The 21,412-nt window shown below is 41.0% G+C and overlaps 1 protein-coding gene across 8 annotated transcripts in view; it reads right to left on the minus strand.

Annotated features, from left to right (window-relative positions):
- SLC22A15 (solute carrier family 22 member 15) overlaps positions 1–21,412 on the minus strand; it is a 98,405-nt gene that overhangs the window by 12,983 nt on the left and 64,010 nt on the right. For all 8 annotated transcript variants that reach the window (XR_009689050.1, XR_009689051.1, XR_009689052.1 and 5 more), the window contains 2 exons: positions 16,109–16,249; positions 8,909–8,994 (listed from right to left, as the gene is read on the minus strand). Coding sequence is in view for 4 of the 8 variants with exons in the window: in XM_061121070.1 (XP_060977053.1) it covers positions 8,909–8,994; positions 16,109–16,249 (227 nt within the window). In the remaining 4 variants the exon portion in view is untranslated. The remainder of the gene's footprint in view (positions 1–8,908; positions 8,995–16,108; positions 16,250–21,412) is intronic.

Below are 21,412 nucleotides of genomic sequence, written 5' to 3' on the forward strand. Positions count from 1 at the left end.
TCAGTACCATTTTTTCTAGATTCCACATATAAGCATTAATATATGATTTTTTTTCTCTTTTTGACTTACTTTATTCTGTATGACAGGATCTAGTTACATCCACCTCACTAGAGCTGACTCAAATTTGTCCCATGTTATGGCTGAGTAATATTCCATTGTATGTATGTACCACAACTTCTTTATCCATTCATTTGTTGATGGACATCTAGGTTGCTTTCATGTCCTGGCTATTGTAAATAGTGCTGCAGTGAACACTGGGCCTGGAGGAAGCACAAGCTGGAATCAAGATTGCCGGGAGAAATATCAATAACCTCAGATATGCAGATGACACCACCCTTATGGCAGAAAGTGAGGAAGAACTAAAGAGCCTCTTGATGAAAGTGAAAGAGGGGAGTGAAAAAGTTGGCTTAAAGCTCAACATTCAGAAAACTAAGATCATGGCATCTGGTCCCATCACTTCATGGCAGATAGATGGGGAAACAGTGGAAACAGTGGCTGACTTTATTTTTCTGGGCTCCAAAATCATTGCAGATGGTGACTGCAGCCATGAAATTAAAGGACGCTTACTCCTTGGAAGGAAAGTTATGACCAACCTAGACAGCATATTAAAAAGCAGAGACATTACTTTGCCAACAAAGGTCCATCTAGTCAAGGCTACGGTTTTTCCAGTGGTCATGTATGGATGTGAGAGTTGGTGAACTGTGGTGTTGGAGAAGACTCTTGAGAGTCCCTTGGACTGCAAGGAGATCCAACCAGTCCATCCTAAAGGAGATCAGTCCTGGGTGTTCATTGGAAGGACTGGTGTTGAAGCTGAAACTCCAAAACTTTGGTCACCTGATGCGAAGAGCTGACTCATTGGAAAAGACCCTGATGCTGGGAAAGATTGAGGGCAGGAGGAGAAGGGGATGATGGAGGATGCGATTGTTGGATGGCATCACCGGCTTGATGGACATGGGTTTGGGTGGACTCCGGGAGTTGGTGATGGACAGGGAGGCCTGGCGTGCTGTGGTTCATGGGGTCGCAAAGAGTTAGACATGACTGAGCGACTGGACTGAACTGAACTGAACAGTGGGGTACATGTGTCTTTTAGAATTGTGGTTTTTTCAGGGTATATGTCCAGCAGTGGGATTGCTGGGTCATACAGTAGTTTTATTCCTAGTTTTTTAAAGAAATCTCCATACTGTTCTCCATTGTGGGTTTATCAATTAACATTCCCACCAACTATTCAAGAGGGTTTCCATTTGTCCACATCCTCTCAGTATTCATTGTTTATAGATTTTTTTGATGATGGCCATTTTGACCAGTGTGAGGTGATACCTCATGGTAGTTCTGATTTGCATTTCTCTAATAATAAATGATGTTGAGCATTTTTTTAATGTATTTATGAGCCATCTGTATGACTTCTTTGGAGAAATGTCTGTTTAGGTCCTCTGCCCATTTTTTGATTGGGTTGTTTGTTTTTCTGATATTAAGCTGCATGAGCTGCTTGTACATTTTGGAGATTAATCCTTTGTCAGTTGCTTCATTTGCAATTATCTTTTCCCATTCTGAGAGCTGTCTTTTCATCTTGTTTATGGTTTCCTTTGTTGTACAAAGGCTTTTATGTTTAAGTAGGTCCCATTTGTTTATTTTTGTTTTTATTTCCATATTGTAAAGAATGGGTGTTGAAGTCTGACAAGTGCTTTTCCTACTTGCATTGAAAGGATCATATGGTTTGTTTTTCCTTTTGGTCTTTTGATATGGTGAATAACACTGATGAGCTTTTGAATGTTAAGCCAACATTGCATTTGTGGGATAAGTCCTACTTGATCATAATGCATAACCCTTTTTATTTATTGCTGAATTGAATTTGCCAATATTTAGGTAATGATTCTTGTATCTACATTAATGAGAGATACTGATCTGTAGTTTTCTTACGTCTTTGGTTTTAGTATTAGGGTAATTGCTGGCCTCACACACTGGGCTGGAAGAGTATTCTTTTTTTTATTTTCTGAAAGAATGTGTAGAATTATATTATCTCTTCCTTATGTGTTTCATAATTTACCAGTGTTTTTAATTATGTGTTTCATAATTCCAGCCATCTGGGCCTGGAATTCTCTTTGTGGAAATGTTTTAAACTACCAATTAGATATCTTTACTGGATAAAGTAGCTATTCAGCTTATCTTTATTTCTGTATAATTTGGTAGTTTGCATCTTTCAAGTAATTTATCCATTTTGCCTAAGTTGAACTTATTGGCATAAAATGTTTATAATATCTCCTTATAAAAGCCTACAATTTCTATAGTGATATTCCTCTTTCATTCCTGATATTGGTAATTTATGTCCTCTTTCTTTTTCCTTTATTAGTTTCAGTTCAGTTCAGTCACTCAGTCATGTCCGACTCTTTGCGACCCCATGAACCACAGCACGCCAGGCCTCCCTGTCCATCACCAACTCCTGGAATCCACCCAAACCCATGTCCATCAAGTTGGTGATGCCATCCAACAATCTCATCCTCCATCGTCCCCTTCTCCTCCTTCCTTCAATCTTTCCCAGCATCAGGGTCTTTTCCAATGAGTCAGCTCTTCGCATCAGGTGGCCAAATTATTGGAGTTTCAACTTCAACATCAGTCCTTCCAATGAACACCCAGGACTGATCTCCTTTAGGATGGACTGGTTGGATCTCCTTGCAGTCCAAGGGACTCTCAAGAGTCTTCTCCAACACCACAGTTCAAAAGCATCAATTCTTCGGCACTCAGCTTTCTTTATAGTCCAACTCTCACATCCATACATGACCACTGGAAAAACCGTAGCCTTGACTAGATGGACCTTTGTTGGCAAAGTAATGTCTCTGCTTTTTAATATGCTATCTAGGTTGGTCATAACTTTCCTTCCAAGGAGTAAGCGTCTTTTAATTTCATGGCTGCAATCACCATCTGCAATGATTTTGGAGCCCAGAAAAATAAAGTCAGTCACTGTTTCCACTGTTTCCCCATCTATCTGCCATGAAGTGATGGGACCAGATGCCATGATCTTAGTTTTCTGAATGTTGAGCTTTAAGCCAACATTTTCATTCTCCTCTTTCACTTTCATCAAGAGGCTCTTTAGTTCCTCTTTACTTTCTGCCATAAGGGTGGTGTCATCTGCATATCTGAGGTTATTGATATTTCTCCCGGCAATCTTGATTCCAGCTTGTGCTTCCTCCAGCCCAGTGTTTCTCATGATGTACTCTGCATATAAGTTAAATAAGCAGGGTGACAATATACAGCCTTGACGTACTCCTTTTCCTATTTGGAACCAGTCTGTTGTTCCATGTTCAGTTCTAACTGTTTCTTCCTGACCTGCACACAGGTTTCTCAAGAGGCAGGTCAGGTGCTCTGGTATTCCCATCTCTTTCAGAATTTTCCACAGTTTATTGTGATCCATGCAGTCAAAGGCTTTGGCACAGTCAATAAAGCAGAAATAGATGTTTAGCTAAAGGTTTATTGATTTTATTTATCTCAAAAAAACAGCTTTTGGTTTCATTGGTTTTTCTCTATTATTCTCCTGTTTATATTTTATTGATTTTTACTTTTATATTTATTATTTCTTTCCTTTTGCTTTCTTTGTGTTTAATTTTTCAGTCTTTTTTTTTTTTTTTTAACTTGCCTGCTATTTTCTTAAGGGAGATGCTTAGATAACTGATTTGAAAACTTCCTTTTAAAAAATTTATTATTTTTGGCTGTGCTGGGTCTTCACTGCTCATGTGCACTTCCCTACTTGCAGTGAGCTGGGATAACTCTTGGCTGGAGCATGGGCCGTAGGCACGCCAAGCTTTAGCTAGTTGTGGCACACGGGCTTAGTACCCCCGTGGTACGTGGGATCCTCTTGAACCAGGGATTGATCCCATGCCTTCTGCATTGGCAGGCAGAATCTTAACCACTGCACCATGAGGGAAGTCCCCTCTGATACATTTTTTAACTACACTAATTTCCCTCCAAACACTGCTTTACTGCACCCCACAAACTCGATACACTGTACTTTGATTGTTTATTTTAAAATATTTTCTAATTTCCTTTGTGATTTCTTCTTTGAGCCATGTTTTTTTTTGAAGAATAGTTTTTAAAATCCAGGGATCTGAGGATTTCCTGATATCTTTCTACTACTGACTTCTAGTTTAATTCCCCTTTGGTCAAAGAACTCATTTTTGTAAGAGTTCAATCCTTTTAAATTTACTGAAACTTGTTTCATGGCCCAGAACATCGTCTCTCTTGGTACTTGTTCTGGGTGCACTTCAGACAGAATGCACGTTCTGCCGTTTTAGGGATGTGTGTTTGACAAATGTCAGTTAGTTCATGTTGGCTGTTTAAGTCTCCATATCCTAATTCTTTTCTGTCTACTTTTTCTATCAGTCATTGAGTCATTACAAATATCCAATTGTAATGTTGGATTTGTCTATTTCTCCCCCCAGTTCTGTCCATTTTGCTTCCTGAACTTTGATTCTGTTATCAGATGCACACACAATCAGGACTGTAACATCTTTCTGATGAACTGACCACTTTTTCCACTAAGCATTTACAGTTCTCATCAAATCTGGAAAGTAGTCGACCATAATTTTTGCAAGTATCTTTTCTTTTTTTTTCTAACTTTCTCCTTCTTAGGTTCCAATTGCATACATGTTGGGTTTGGTGTTGTCCTATAACTTTTATTTCATTGTGGAGTGTATTTTGCTATGATTTCCTCACTGATTTTTTTAAAAATTTAATTAGTTTATTTTTGGCTGCACTGGGTCATCATTGCGATACTTGGGCTCTCTCTAGTTGTGGTGAGCAGGCTTCTCATCATGGTGGCTTCTCTGGCTGCAGAGCACGGGCTCTAGGTGTGTGGGCTTCAGCAGTTGCAGCTCACGGGCTCAGTGGCTGTGGTGTATGGGCTTAGTTGTTCTGCAGCATGCGGGAACTTCCCAGACCAGGGGTTGAACCTGTTTCCCCTGCACTGGCAGACTCCTGACTGCTGGACCACCAGGGAAGTCCCCTCGTCATTCATCTTTTTTCTGTTTTTCATCTCAGTCACTGCTTTTATTTTTATATAATGTATGTTTCATCTCTAGATGTAACGTGCGCCTCTTTTTCTGTCTTCTATTTCTCTGCCCATTATGATCATGCTTTCTTCTGTCTTTGTAAATACATGGCATACACTTATAATGGCTGTTTAAAGGTTCCTGCCTCCTCATTCTATTATCTGTGCCATTTTTGGTTCTATTTCTATTGACATTTCTCCTGGTTGTGGGAGATACTTTCCTGCTTATTTGCACACCTGGTAAACACGGACTAATGCCATAGGTTATGAATGTTACACTGTTAAGTGCTAGATTGTATCATATTCCTTTACATACTGATGCTCTTCTTCTTAGAATGCAGTTAAGTGACTTGGAATCACCTTATACTCTGAGTGTTTTAAGCACTTTTAGATCAGGCTCTACTATAGCAGAATAGCCTATAATGTTGGGCTACTTTGACCCAGGAAGTCTCTACCCAATGCTCCACATTTGGCTAAAGAGAACACAAACCAGGCAAGGCCCTATGTTCCAAGATTTGTTCTACTTGTCCGTTCTGTTCCAGCCTCAGGTGCTTCCTCGAATGCATCCCAGACCAGAAAGCAGCCAAGGGCTCAGAGATCTTCTGCAGATCTCTGGGGTTCTCCCTAAATAGATCTTACTCCTCTCCAGGATTTTGCTCAGAAAATTCCAGCTATATTGGCCTTCCAAGCTTTACTACCCATCTTCTCAATTTGGCTCCTGCTTGGCAGGCAGATTCTTTACTGTCTGAGCCACCAGGGAAACCCTTAATCAAGGACGGAGATCTGGTAAAATGTATGACGACCAATCTGTGGAAGAAATTAGTAACTACTTGCTAACACTGCCCCCAGAGGAGAACATCTACTTAGAGGCCAACCAGGGTGCAAATAGGTACTGAACAGACACTTCTGTCTAATGATGATCAACCACAGGCTAAGGAATGCCAAGCAATCTATTTTCTAGCTTACTGGCTGTCTCTTCTACAGGCATACCAATGTCCGTGCCTCAGACACTGAGCACCACGATCATACGCAGATGCTAAAAAAGAGCTGGGAGGTAGAGGGCCACCTAAGTTGGCAGAAAGGAAAGAGTGAATGTATGCCTGATAAGGAAAAGTGAGGGCAAATGAGCATAAAAGCAGTAAGACAGTGAGCGGTCACCAAGCTCACGCACAAGATGTTAACACAAGTTTTTGAACAGCCAGGTCTCTTTCTTCATATACGTTTACTGGAACTTTCATAACAGGTAGCCTAAACCTCGGCCCTTTGAAAAAAACTGAGCTTTATAAGAAAGCCATCAGAATATTTTAAAGAGTAAATATGAAAGGTTCAAAGAAAGTTTAAAGAACAAATATTTTTAGCTCAAAGTAGAGAAGACTCAGGAATAGCTTAGATGACTCCCTGCAAAGACAGAAAGGATTATGCAAAAAAGGGGTGACCATATGTTCACTATCTCTAGTGATGAATAAAATGAAAGGAAATGGGCTCAGTTGTAGTGGAAGAGGCTCATTCTAACACTGTAATGGCTATTAAAAATAGAGACAATTTGCTAAGGAACATTATGGAATGTCTTTCTCTGGAAATCTTCAAAAATAGACAACATCCACTTTTCTAAGTATGTCAGAGGAATCCTATTCCCGGGGCACATCTGTGGGTGTGTGAGACTCTGCTATGTTTGTTACTCAGCGTCCACCAAGGGCACGTTCCATGAGGGGCTCAGCTGCTCTCTTAGGACAGACAGGCAGGGAGCAGACAGTGATGACCAGTCTAACCCGGAGACCACAAACCTGCATTCCCTTTGGCTCTGTGTAGAAAGGGCTGTGTGTAGAGTCCCACCGTGTGGGCTACCTCGAATTCAGATACGTGGGAGCGAGGAAAGACATGAAGTGGCCAGGCTTGCCAAAGGTGTGACAGTTTATAGATGCATTTAGAGTAACAAGGAAAAGTTTCTCTCTATAAGAGATGATTACAGGTAGAAAACACCTGAATTTCCGGGTTGTCTATGAGAAACAGAATCTGTTGAACTGAAAACTGCAATGATTTGAAGCCCATCAGTGTCTCATTCCAGACAAACAGAACTGGGCACTTAGTTCACCAAGCTCAAGGCAGGGCAACGGTAGAGAAGTTTCTCCTTTTGCTAGCAGTAGCACAGGTGACAACTTTCTTAGAGGTGAGAAGTAGGCAAACTTATTGAATTCCATGAAAATCACTATAAGGCTGCTCTAAACACTGAGTAAAATCCTAGCTAGAACCAACAGTGCTCTGGTTTTAAGGCACAGAACCTCAGGCAACAGCCCACAGCACAGCAGGTGTACTGGAGGCGACAGAACTAGGACTTCAGTGACCCTTGAAGAGAAGCCATCACCAAAGCAGCACTTAATACGTGATATGCTCTGACAGGAAATGAATACTTCAGCTGCATTTCTAGCAGTTATCAAAACTTTGTTAGGGTTAGCCTGGATGCGAGGGGAGTTTGGGGAGAACGGATACATGTATATGTATGTATGGCTGAGTCCCTTTGCCGACCACCTGAAACTATCACAACTTTGTTAGTTAGTTATACTCCAATATAAAATAAAAAGGCTTTAAAAAAGAAAATAAAATTACTTTCAAGCAATAATCACACACAAAAAAGTTTAGGTTAGAGAGTTCCCTGGCAGTCCAGTGGTTAGGACTCAGAGCTTTCACTGTTGGTGCTTGTATACCAAGTGGCTCGTGTCCGACTCTTTGCAACCCTATGGACTGGAGCCCTCCAGGCTCTTCTGTCCATAGGACTCTCCAGGAAATACTGGAGTGGGATGCCATGCCCTTCCTCAGGGGATCTTCCTGACCCAGGGATCGAACTCGTGTCTCCTGTGAGTCCTGCACTGCAGCAGATTCTTACCGCTGAACCACGGGGAAAGCCCAACCTGCTGGGCCTGAGTTCATTCCCAGGTTGGGGAACTAAGACCCTATAAGCTGCCCAGCTTAGCACCCCCTTAAAAACATTTATGTTAAACCACTTCACAATAATTCTCACCTAAAGAACAAGCTCCATGATGGAGTCCTAACAAAATCCAAAAGCCTCTAAAACAGGGTTTTCATTGTACCCTATGCCCCAGAAACAGAGAGTTTATTATGACCCATTTCTTATCTTCGAAAATCACTGCTAAAACCACAGTTTTTGATGCAATAGAGGGCATGCCTCAGGTGTGCTACTGCAGAAAAGAAGTTGAGAAATAGCATTATCAATAGAATTTCTACAGAAGAGTAGAAATCATGTTAGAAATGAATGCCAAAGGGACTTTTCTTTAAAGCTGTGTTTACATAACAATGTGACAAATATAAAAATAGCGACATTTCCTAAGGATGTTTTATTCACACTTTACAAAAGACTGAGAGAAGGTCAATCATCACCAATATTATTCTTATTCTGCTCTTGCTATTATCAGGGTGCCTTGGAAGTACTGATGGAGACGCTGAGGGGTGCCAAAACCACCGTGGAGGACCAGTGCCTCTCATCTCCAGTCTTGTGATTGGCTGGACCGAGGCGGGTAATCTGCAGCCTTGGACAGAGTTTCCTTCTGTGCAGAACTAAATGGCCCTCATCATCATCAAATAAACAACTCTAACAACACCAGTACTGCAGTCCAGACACCCCAGATGGTAGCTTAATCGCCTGAAAGAATTAATAGTGCACCTCTAAGCACATTATTCACCCAGAGAATAGTTTAGGCAATGGAAAGAATCTGGCCCATTATACCCCACACAATTGCTAAATAATATGCAATCACAGAAATGAAGCATGGCATATGGTAATCTCTCCACTATATTGAGATTCATTGTAATAAAAGTGCTGTTCAAAACCCTCATGTAGAAATTGGAAAGGCATACCTTTCTTTTCTGGAAGAAACATGACAATAAGACAAGCCAGTCCTCCGAGGCATAGAAATGCTGCCAATGTCCGCTTCCGACCAAACCTAAATAAAACAAAGAACTTCATGTTTCTCTCGAGAAACTTACACATTCATTTCCTCCATCCCCCTAACCTTCCTTTTTAAATGTCCCCACTTTTATTACATGTTCATCTTTTCTTAAGGAGTGGGTAGTAAGTGTGACTGACTAAGACATGACTTAAGTAACCATCACAAAGCAAAGGAAAACCAGCAGGATTAAATGATGTGTGCGGGACAAGAACAGAGAATCATCCCATCTACTTTTGTGAGTGCTTACTATGTTCTAGGCACTATTGGAAATGCTTTCTGTCTTTACCATCTTACTTAATGCTAATAATCAACCTTTAAGACATGTGCTTAAAGATTCTCCATCTTCTAGAAAAGAAAACTGAAACACGGAGAATTTTAGCTCACTTATTCATTTTCTGGTTATTTGCATCTCAAGCAGTTAAAATTTTATATACCTTTTTCGACAAACAGAAGGAAATTTCTTGTTAGTGTATCAGAATTAAGTGAAATTCATTGCACACTTTCTCAGGGGAAATAATTTTCAAATAAGAGCTCTAGACTTGAAAGAAAGATATGAACATTCATAAGCCTGCCTTTACTAGGCAATGTGCTAGGTCTTCTGTGGGGAGCTTCAATGTTACTTGGTACTTTTATGATAATTTTTCCAGGGGACTTTCATAATCCCTGGTTAAGGATAAATACATCAAGGAATGTTAACTTCTCAAAGTCATTAAATTAACACGTGGCTAGGACAGGTCTGCCTGACCCCCAGTGCGGTGTTCCTTCCCTCTGCTTCAGGTTTAATCCTGACTCCAGTGGTGGTGGCTGGGGGACAGGGAAGGATGCTACTCTCCAGGTTACTGTGCTTAATTTAACAGTCAGTATCCAATGTCCCTCAAATGACAGGCATCATTCAAGGCAGGTATTAGGGATTCAAAGACATACAGGACACCCCATGGACTATGTCCTTGTGACACTTTACATGGTTGTCAGAGGAGGGCACAGGAAGCTAACAACAGGAAGAACACCTGAGGGGTGTCTGGCCCCCTGAGGATATTGGGACAGATTTCTGAATACGTTGCCTCACTCAGCCCTTGGACCATGATGTGAGTACAGTCATGAAGAGAGGGGCCAGCAGAGGCATCTGGGACCAATCCCCAGAGAAAAGCCCATCAACTGAATGGAATCTAAAACTGCCCTTTAAACTAAGCTGACCGACGATGACAGCATCCAGTGCATGCTAAAGGAATGCTGTTTTTTTTTAATAAAAATGATGACTTCTAGAAAATGAGAAATGGTATAAGCCAATTGATTCCGAGCTCACAATTTCCAACTGAACTGGTCAGGGGTTCAGTATTAGAAGGAATCTGAGAAAGCCAAGGAATGAGTGCTCTATTAAAAAATATTTCAAAACTGTGCTCACTGACTATGATTGGCAAAAGGAGGATCTATTCTTCCCGTCAACAAAGTCCGGTGGGACTTGAAAGAAAAGTCTTTCTTGTTCCTCCAGTTCTTTGTCTTGTGTGAGAGTTTCTAAATGACCATGACAGGGTCATGAAATTCTGATTGGGTCGTGGAGTTCTATATAGGTTGAGCTGATATTCCCATGTGTTGAGATGAATGAATTACATACAGCCCGCTCAAAAATAGTCGGGTGGTAACGTCTTTTAATATTGGATTAAAAATCTAAGAAGACCTAAATAGACATTTCTCCAAAGAAGACATGCGGATGGCCAATCAGCATAGGAAAAGATGCTCAACATTGCTAATTATTAGAGAAGTGCAAATAAAAACAACAAGATATCACCTCCCACCAGCCAGAATGTTCATCATTTAAACTCAACAAACAATAAATGCTGGAGAGGATGTGAAAACAAGGGAACCCTCCACACTATTGGTGGGAATGTAAATTAGTATAAGCTGCTATGGAGAACAGTATAGAGGTTCCTTAAAAAGGTAAAAATAGAGATACCATATGATTCAGCAATCCTGGGCATATATCTGGAGAAAAACAGAAAAGATACCCTGCACTCCAATGTTCACAAAAGCACCGTTTACAATAGGTAAGACATGGAAGGAACCTAAATGTCCATCAACAGATGAATGGATAAAGATGTGGTACATAGGCTGATTCATATCAATGTATGACAAAATAATAATAATAATAATAATAATAATAAAATAAAAAATAAAAAAAAAGAAAAAAAAAATAAAATAAAATAAACTGGTAAAAAAAAAAAAGATGTGGTACATAAATACAATGGAATGCTACTCAGGCATAAAAAAGAATGAAATAATGCCATTTGCAGCAACATGGATAAACCTAGACATTATCATACTAAGTGAAGTAAAGTCGCTTAGAGAAAGGCAAATATGATATCACTTATATGTGTAATCTAAAATATGATCCAAAGAACTTATTTATAAAATGTGAACCTAGATATGGTCATACTAAGTGAAGCCAGTTACTTAGAGAAAGACAAATATCATGATATTACTTACATGTAGAATTTAAAATATGACACAAATGAATTTATCCACAAAACACAGACATAGAGGACAAACTTATGGTTACCAAAGAGGAAGGGTGGGGAGAGATAAATTAGAGGAGTTTGAGACTGGCAGACACAAACTACTATATATAAAATAGATCAACAACAAGGTCCTACTGAGACAGTAACAGGCACGAAGGCTGCTGCTGCTGCTGCTGCTAAGTCACTTCAGTCGTGTCCGACTCTGTGCGACCCCATAGACAGCAGCCCACCAGGCTCCCCCGTCCCTGGGATTCTCCAGGCAAGAATACTGGAGTGGGTTGCCATTCCCTTCTCCAGTGCACGAAAGTGAAAAGCAAAAGTGAAGTCGCTCAGTTGTGTCTGACTCTAAGCCACCCCATGGGCTGCAGCCTACCAGGCTCCTCCGTCCACGGGATTTTCCAGGCAAGAGTACTGGAGTGGATTGCCATTGCCTTCTCCTGGCACCAAGGCTAGGGGTCTCCAAATGGAGGAAATAGGCTGCAAGTGTCAGACATGTTTTATCTCTCTCTTAAGTGTCAGGAGGAAACAAACTACAAGTCTCAGATTTTTTCCCTTCGCTATACAAAATTAAAAGGAGGTTTCTCTTAAAATTCTGTGTTGCCATGATGACACCTGGTTCCACCTGAACTTAACATTTCTCAAACCTTGAGCTAACCCATGCGTTTTTCTTATGCAAATGTTTTTCTTAAGCTATGTTAATGAACTACATATTTACCCTAGACTCTGTCTTTCTTCAAGTCAGTTCTACTTAAAACTCAGAACAGATAAGAGCTCAACAAACCAGTATGTTTGACTCATACAATCATTCTCCTAATCTATGTTAATGAAACTATATATTTGCTTGGAAACCTGCCTTTCTTCAAGATTCATATCAATCATTTTATGGCACGGGATGATTCACCTTGGTGTAGTCAATAAAGCAGAAGTAGACGTTTTTCTGGAACTCTCTTTTTCAATGATCCAGTGGATGTTGGCAATTTGATCTTTGGTTCCTCTACCTTTTCTAAATCCATCTTGAAGTTCACGGTTCACATGTTGTTGAAGCCTGGCTTGGAGAATTTTAAGCATTACTTTGCTAGCATGTGAGATGAGTGCAATTGTGCAGTAGTTTAAACATTCTTTGGCATTGCCCTTCTTTGGAACTGTGATGAAACTGACCTTTTCCAGTCCTGTGGCCACTGCTAAGTTTTCCAAATTTGCTGGCATATTGAGTGCAGCACTCTCACAGCATCATCTTTTAGGATTTGAAAGAGCTCAACAGGAATTCCATCACCTCCACTAGCTTGTTCATAGTGATGATTCCTAAGGCCCACTTGACTTCACATTCCAGGATGTCTGGCTCTAGGTGAGTGATCACACCATCGTGGTTATCTGGGTCATGAATATCTTTTTTGTATAGTTCTTCTGTGTATTGTCGCCACCTCTTCTTAAAATCTTCTGCTTCTGTTAGCTTCATACCATTTCTGTCCTTTATTGTGCCCATCTTTGCATGAAATGTTCCCTTGGTATTTCTAATTTTCTTGAAGAGATCTCGAGTCTTTCCCATTCTATTGTTTTCCTCTATTTCTTTGCCCTGATCACTAAGGAAAGCTTTCTTATCTTTCCTTGCTATTCTCTGGAATTCTGTGTTCAAATGGGTATATCTTTCCTCTCCTCTTTTGCCTTTAGCTTCTCTTCTTTTCTCAGACAACCATTTTGCCTTTTTGCATTTCTTTTTCTTGGGGATGGTCTTGCTCCCTGTCTCTCGTACAATGTCACGAACCTCTGTCCACAGTTCTTCAGGCACTTTATCAGATCTAATTCCTTGAATATACTTGTCATTTCCACTGTATGATTGTAAGGGCTTTGATTTAGATTATACCTGAATGGTCTAGTGGTTTTCCCTACTCTCTTCAATTTCAGTCTGAATTTGGCAATAAGGAGTTCATGATCTGAGCCACAGTCAGCACCCGGTCTTGTTTTTGCTGACTGTAGAGAGTTTCTCCAACTTTGGCTGCAAAGAATATACTCAATCTGATTTCGGTACTGACCATCTGATGTCCATGTGTAGAGTTTTCTCTTGTGTTGTTGGAAGAGGGTGTTGCTGTGACCAGTGCGTTCTGTTGGCAAAACTCTGTTAGCCTTTGACCTGCTTTGTTTTGTACTCCAAGGCCAAATTTGCCTGTTACTCCAGGTGTTTCTTGACTTCCTACTTTTGCATTCCAGTCCCCTATAATGAAAAGGACATCTTTTGGGGGTGTTAGTGCTAAAAGGCCTTGTAGGTCTTCATAGAACCATTCAACTTCAGCTTCTTCAGCATTACTGGTTGAGGCATAGACTTGGATTACTGTGATGTTGAATGGTTTGCCTTGGAAACGAAGAGAGATCATTCTGTCATTTTTGAGACTGCATCCAAATACTGCATTTTGAACTCTTTTGTTGACTATGATGGCTACTCCATTTCTTCCAAGGGATTCTTGCTCACAGTAGTAGATATAATGGTCATCTGAGTTAAATTCCCCCATGCCAGTCCATTTTAGTTAACCAATTCCTAAAATGTCAATGTCCACTCTTGCCATCTCCTGTTTGATCACTTCCAATTTGCCTTGATTCATGGACCTAACATTCCAGGTTCCTATGCAATATTTCTCTTTACAGCATCAGACTTTACTTCCATCACCAGTCACATCCACAACTGGGTGCTGTTTTTGCTTTGGCGCCATCCCTTCATTCTTTCTGGAGTTACTTCTGCATGATCTCCAGGAGCATATTGGACACCTACCGACCTGAGGAGTTCATCTTTCAGTGTTTCAGAAAAACATCTACTTCTGCTTTATTGACTATAACAAAGCCTTTGACTATGTGGATCACAACAAACTGTGGAAAATTCTTAAAAAGATATGGGAACACCAGACCACCTGACCTGCCTCCTGAGAAATCTGTATGCAGGTCGAGAAGCAACAGTTAGATCTGGACATGGAACAGACTGGTTGCAAACCGGAAAAGGAGTACATCAAGGCTGTATATTGTCAGCCTGCTTATTTAACTTATAGGCAGAATACATCAGGCGAAATGCCAGGCTAGATGAAGCACAAGCTGGAATCAAGACTGCCGGGAGAAATATCAATAATCTCAGATATGCAGATGGCCCCACCCTTATGGCAGAAAGCAAAGAAGAACTAAAGAGCCTCTCGATGAAACTGAAAGATGTCAGTGAAAATGCTGGCTTAAAATTCAACATTTAGAAAACTAAGAGCATGGCATCTGGTCCCATCACTTCATGGCAAATAGATGGGGAAACAATGGAAACAGTGACAGACTTTATTTTTCTGGGCTCCAAAATCACTGCAGATGGTGACTGCAGCCATGAAATTAAAAGACACTTCCTCCTTGGAAGAAAAGTTATGACCAAGCTAGGCAGCATATTAAAAAGCAGAGACATTACTTTGCCAACGAAGGTCCATGTAGTCAAAGCTATGGTTTTTCCAGTGGTCATGTATGGATGTGAGAGTTGGACTGTGAAGAAAGCTGAGTGCCAAAGAATTGATGCTTTTGAACTGTGGTGTTGGAGAAGACTCTTGAGAGTCCCTTGGACTGCAAGGAGATCAAACCAATCAATCCTAAAGGAAATCAGTCCTGAATATTCATTGGAAGGACTGATGCTGAAGCTGAAACTCCAATACTTTGACCACCTGATGCAAAGAACTGACTCACTAGAAAAGACCCTGACACTGGGCAAGATTGAAGGCAGGAGGAGAAGGGGACAACAGAGGATGAGATGGTTGGATGGCATCACTGACTCAATGGACATGAGTGTGAGTAAGCTCCGGGAGTTGGTGATGGACAGGGAAGCCTGGCATGCTGCAGTCCATGGGGTCGCAAAGAGTCGGACACGACTGAGGGACTGAACTGAACTGACTCACTTTGTGCCAATGTTATTTCAAAATGCATGTTGTGGGTGAGGGACCTGGTGCCACTCTGAGTTTTGAGACATTTCCTTTCTCTAATTAGCAGCCTGCTGATCGGTATATAACACACTACACTGCTAAAGGCTAGCAGGTGGGGCACTCTTTCTGCCCCCTTCTGATGTCTATGTCAGAAGCTTTGTCTTATCTCTTTTATACTTTAATAAAACTTTATCACACAAAAGCTCTGAGTGATCAAGCCTCGTCACTGGCCCCATATTTAATTCCTCTCCTCCAGAGGCCAAGAATCCTGGTGTCTTTCATGGCTCAGCAACAACCTTTCACTATTGTATAGCACATGAAACTATATTCGATATCTTGTAATAAGCTATAATGGAAAAAGTTATGAAAAGAATATATATATTTATGTATAACTGAGTGGCTTTGATATACACCAAAAACTAACACAACACTGTAAATCAAGTATACTTCAATTAAAAAAAAATCTACACAATAACTCATAAACTTGAAACACAAGGAATAACACACTAAAAAATGAATTCTCACGTGTGTTTGGTCTGAAAAGAATTCTAATCACCAAGGAACACTTATCAGATACTGCATATGGACAAAGACAGTAATATTTAGGTATTCATGCATGTTAGTGTATGTATCCTCCACACAGTACATTTCATATCCACCCATACTCACCATCTTTGGTTAATCAAGTATATGCAGACAGGGTAAGATGGAATCTCTATGAGGCCAGACAGGGCTAAGTTGGCATAAATGTTTCCACCTAGATCACCTGCACTCAGGGTGAGGCCATAATACACCAGGCTGCACACAAACCTGCAATTGGGGGTGAAAGACAAGATAGACAACGGAAAAGTCCATAAGAATTTGCCAGAAAAGTTAAAACACTGGTTCAAATAATGCCCTCTGTCTCAAAGAGTAAGTGTGACTCTCTCATTAGACTTTCTATCCTAATATAATTTCTATACTAGGACAAAATTAAAAAAAAAAAGGGGGGGGGGCCTTGGAAATGATGTGCTGCTGCTGCTGCTAAGTCGCTTCAGTCGTGTCCGACTCTGTGTGACCCTATGGACAGCAGCCCTCCGAGCTCCTCTGTCTACAGGATTCTCCAGGCAAGAGTACTGGAGTGGGTTGCCATTTCCTCCTCCCGGAAATGATGTGAGCTACGTCTAGATGCTCTATAAAGCAAACGAGTGGCCAGGTCCTGGCAGAGGAGATGTCGTGTCGTTAGTGCCCTCATTACACACTTCTGCATTTATTAGAAGACAAAGACTCTATTTTAAATTTATTTAATTCAACTATTTATAAACACTTGCCCTAAGCAGTCATTGTGATATTATGAAAATGACTCTAGAAAAGAAACCCTAGGGAGCAAGCCAACAGGGGATGGTGTTGAGAACACATGCTAATAAGTGCCTGAGTTGCCAGTGGGTGGCCTGCAGGCCAGAGTGACAGGGACTCTAATACCAGGCCAGAGTCTTAACCCCTCGTGGCATTCAGCAGGTGCATATGCTGCAGACAGCCAGAACAGGGAAGAGAAAATGAGGCCATGGCAGAGGCAGGCTCCTCTGGGACTATTGAAGCCCGGCACTGATTTCTGCGCAGCACTGCCGAAACATCGAGGCAGCACCCCTTGCGTGGCAGATATTGTGCCGGGCATGGAGCCTATGTCTAACAGCCCTGAAGCTACGCAGGAGAAAGGGCCATCTTGAAACTCCAAACTGGGGAGTAATAGGAACTTCTTCCAGAGTGAAGGGAATATAGCACTCTCTGCTTATCCACAGGGGCTACGTTTCAAGACTCCCAGTGGATGCCTGAAACCATCCATAGTATCAAACCCTTTATACACTATTTTTTGCCCTAGACATCCACCCCTATGATAAGGTTTAATTTCTAAATTAGGCCCAGTAAGAGAACATCTGAATTGCTGGCATCACTACTCTTATGCTTTGGGGTCATAATTAAGTAAAATAAGGGTGATGTGAACACAAGCACTGGGATGCGGACAGTCGATCTGATAAGTAAGACAGTGACTAAGTGACTAACAAGCAGGATGTGCTGGACAAAGAGATGATTCATGTCTTAGGTGGGATGGAGTGGGAGGGTACGAGATTTCATCATACTACTTAGAATGTCATGCAATTTAAACTTACTTTCTGGAATTTTTCATTTAATATTTTCAGACTGCAGTTGACCTCAGGTAATTGAAACCACAGAAAACAAAACCTTTTGTGCCTAGGAAACTGCATTATTAAAAATAAAACGAACTAGAACAGAACATAAATAAACCCTGAAACTAGGCTTTGTTAAACATGAATGCATTTTGTAAACCAAAAATTTCTGTACAACAGTAAAACACTTGGGTTTTGGAAATTCATTAGTTTTTATGTTTATACAGTTCATTTTGACAAGTGTTAATTACGAGGAAACTCCCACTTGCATACCTTTTCCTTAGAAAACGTCCAATAAGCTACAACTATGAAGAGATCAACAGGAAAGGCAAAGCTTTCTTTCCATCTCTGCCAAAAAAGTAAGGGGGGCCAAGTGCCCTAGGTTATTATTAAGAATGGGCCACAGGAACCAAGGAGAGCGCAGGCGAGGGAAGAGAGGTCCCTGGAGATGGCCTGCTTAGTGACTCATCCCTCTCTGGCAAATGAGCTCCGGCAGCAGCTACTTTCCATTACTTCGTCCTAGGTGGAGCTGTCATTCATAAACTATGGATGATGAGCAGAGTCACAGCTGGGACATCACGGGTAAGGATGCAAGGCAACAGTGAATTGTCTGTTTTCCCTGCCCACTAGTACTTTGCTGTGAGCAGCAAGCTATGCAAACTGAAATATTTTCCTAATTTTTTTTTCTGCACCCCACACAGCCTGTGGGATCTCAGTTCCTCAACCAGGGATTGAACCTGTGCCTCCTGTATCAGAAGCACAGGGTTTTAACCGCTGGACTGCCAGGGGAATCCCCTTCCTAAAATATTTTAAAAATCCTTTCCATCTGCAGTAGAGACTCTCTTACTTAATGCTATTCCTAATGTATTTATTGTATGTGTCGGTATGTATCCATTCTGCATTTAAAATAGAAATCCTAGTGAAGTATTCCAGACACAGAAATACACATGCATATTTAATTCAGGCTGTGAAGGCAGAAAGAAGGACACAAACAAACAAAGCCAGTTCAAGACACTAGAGGAGCTTAGTTACCAGCTGGTGGTAAGAAAAAACAGGGAGAACAGGCAAGGAAGGCCTCTGGTCCAGAGACGGGTACTCCACTTACAAATTTCCTTGATGGAAGAGTTGGTCATTTGGATGCATAATTACAGCTATTAAAATCATTTCAATCCTCTTTATGGGACGCAAACAAAAATTTTAAATGCTTGCATAATATTTAACAGTATACTTAGGGCACCAAGGAATTATTTTAAAAGGCACTACTGTGGGAAATAACCAAAGGAACAGATGTTAAACACAGAGGTATAATTTGATTCCCCAGTTAAGGCTTTCTTCAATGACAGATGCACAGAAAAGATTTTAGAATTTTATAGCATCTTCAAAAAGAATGGCACTATGTAGAATGACACTGTCTCTGTTATCATGTATTTTAACATTCTGAGCCCTGGGGCAAGAAGTTTATTTGAGAAGAGCTCCTCTGGCTGTGTAAAACATAAAATGAAACAGGAATATTCTCCCTGACTCTGGGTCTAGTTTGTCTTTTTTTTTTTTAATCCCCTGAAGTCCAGAACCCCAAAGTTAATATTCTGGGAAAAAACCTTAAAAACTGTAAGTAAGTAACTCCTAAGAAAGTAGATGCTTCCTTCAAGGCAGAGGGTTTGACTGACTATCTACATGACATGCAAATGCAGTTTTATGGAGCCTTAAGTACCTGAACATACTTTTTAAGTATTTCCTTTACAACTGATAGAACCTCAAATTAGTAGCTCCCAAGGGAAGGACATAGAAATTGGCACACTGAGTTAAGTGAGTCAGACAGAGAAAGATAAATATCATGTGATGTTGCTTATGTGTGGAATCAAAAAAAGGGTGCAAATAAACTTATCTACAAAACAGAGGGTTACAGATGTAGAATGAACACGGTTATCATGCGTAAGGGGGTGAGACAAATTGAGAGACTGGGATTGGTAGATACACGGTGTGTGTGTGTGTGTGTGTGTGTGTGTGTGTGTGTGTGTGTGTGTGTGTGTGTGTGTGTGTGTGTGTGTGTGTGTGTACGGTTATCATGCGTAAGGGGGTGAGACAAATTGAGAGACTGGGATTGGTAGATACACGGTGTGTGTGTGTGTGTGTGTGTGTGTGTGTGTGTGTGTGTGTGTGTGTGTGTGTGTGTGTGTGTGTGTGTAGGTGGGGGGAGGGTGCAGTGTGTGCTCAAACTCATTTGCTAAGTCATGTCTGACTCTCTGTGACCCTATGTACTGTAGCCCTCCAGGTTCCTCTGTCGACAGGATTTTCCAGGCAAGAACACTGAAGTGGATTGCCATGGGATCTCCTTCAGGAGATCTTCCCAACCCAGGGATCGAACTGATGTCTCCTGCATTGGCAGGCAGGTTCTATACCACTACCACCACCTGGGAAGCCCCCATACACACCCTACTACATATAAAATAGATAACTAACAGTCCTTCTCTGTGCTACTGTATAGCACAGGGAACTCTGCTCAAAACTCTACAATGGCCTATATGGGAAACGAATCTAAAAAAAAAGGATATATGTATAAGCATGGCTGATTCACTTTGCTGCACACCTGAAGCTAACACGACAGTGTAGACCAACTGTATACCAATAAAAATGTAACAGTAATTAATCAATTGATTATTTAAAAAACAGGTTCCCTTACTCCCTTAATCCCCACGCCTCCACGCTTGTGTCCTTCACTCAACATTTCTTACGGATCCATGATATTCCAGCAGCAAACTGGCTCAGTGAGCTGGTGTGACCTGGCCCATAACCACAGAGGTGGTAGCCAGGGTTTGATTGGGTGGGAAAAGAGAATCATGCTATAGAAAACTATCTTTGCAGCTTCTTATTCTCAATCTACTATTCTTTTTAGCTTTATATATATATGATTAACTTCATATAAAATGACTCACCTCTACTTCCCATGTGAAAAATACAAGTTTCTACGTAGCCTTTTTTTTGTTGTTTATTTTTTTGTTTATTTACTTATTTTCATATCTTTTTTTTTCATTTATTTTTATTAGTTGGAGGCTAATTACTTTGCAATATTGTAGTGGTTTTTGCCGTACATTGACATGAATCAGCCGTGGATTTACATGTGTTCCCCATCCTGAAGCCCCCTCCCACCTCCCTCCCCATCTATGTAGCCTTCTTGCCAAATACGTGCAAACCACAGCACAATCATCCTTTAGGGCAGTAGATATGATGTTCGTGTCCAATCCTAGACCAAATTACACTTATGGCACTTTAATGGAATGAACAATATTAAAACACATGGGTACTCTACAAATTCTACGTATGGATTATCCATTTCTCCCTTTTCCACAATTTTATTCTTTCAATGGAACCATTCTGAACCATTCAGTGCAATCTACATTAATGCTAAGAACATTCTGAGGGCAGGTCAGACTCAGCCAAACTAGAAAATCAGGTTTGGAAAGTGCTAACCCATTCACTCACTGACTGGCACCTGGGCTTTGAGGCTTTTTTGAGGCTGCCATGTGGCACCAGGACAGCCCAAGGATCTCATTCATAGGAGGGACAACAGTCAGCTCACTTGCTGAGTCAGTGAGTGGGAATGTTCAATTAGAATGTGCTACCTGCCTGCAGCCAAAACCAAGGGGAGGTGCTTCAGAGTCCTCCTTAGAAACTCTTGTCCTTGGTGTGCCTGCTGCTTTCCTTCTTTTTTGGAGGAGGGTTGGGGGACTTAGGTCTGTCTAGTCAAGGCTATGGTTTTTCCAGTGGTCATGTATGGATGCGAGAGTTGGATTATAAAGAAAGCTGAGTG

This window comes from Dama dama, chromosome 20, assembly GCF_033118175.1.
Source record: "Dama dama isolate Ldn47 chromosome 20, ASM3311817v1, whole genome shotgun sequence".
NCBI lineage: Eukaryota > Metazoa > Chordata > Mammalia > Artiodactyla > Cervidae > Dama > Dama dama.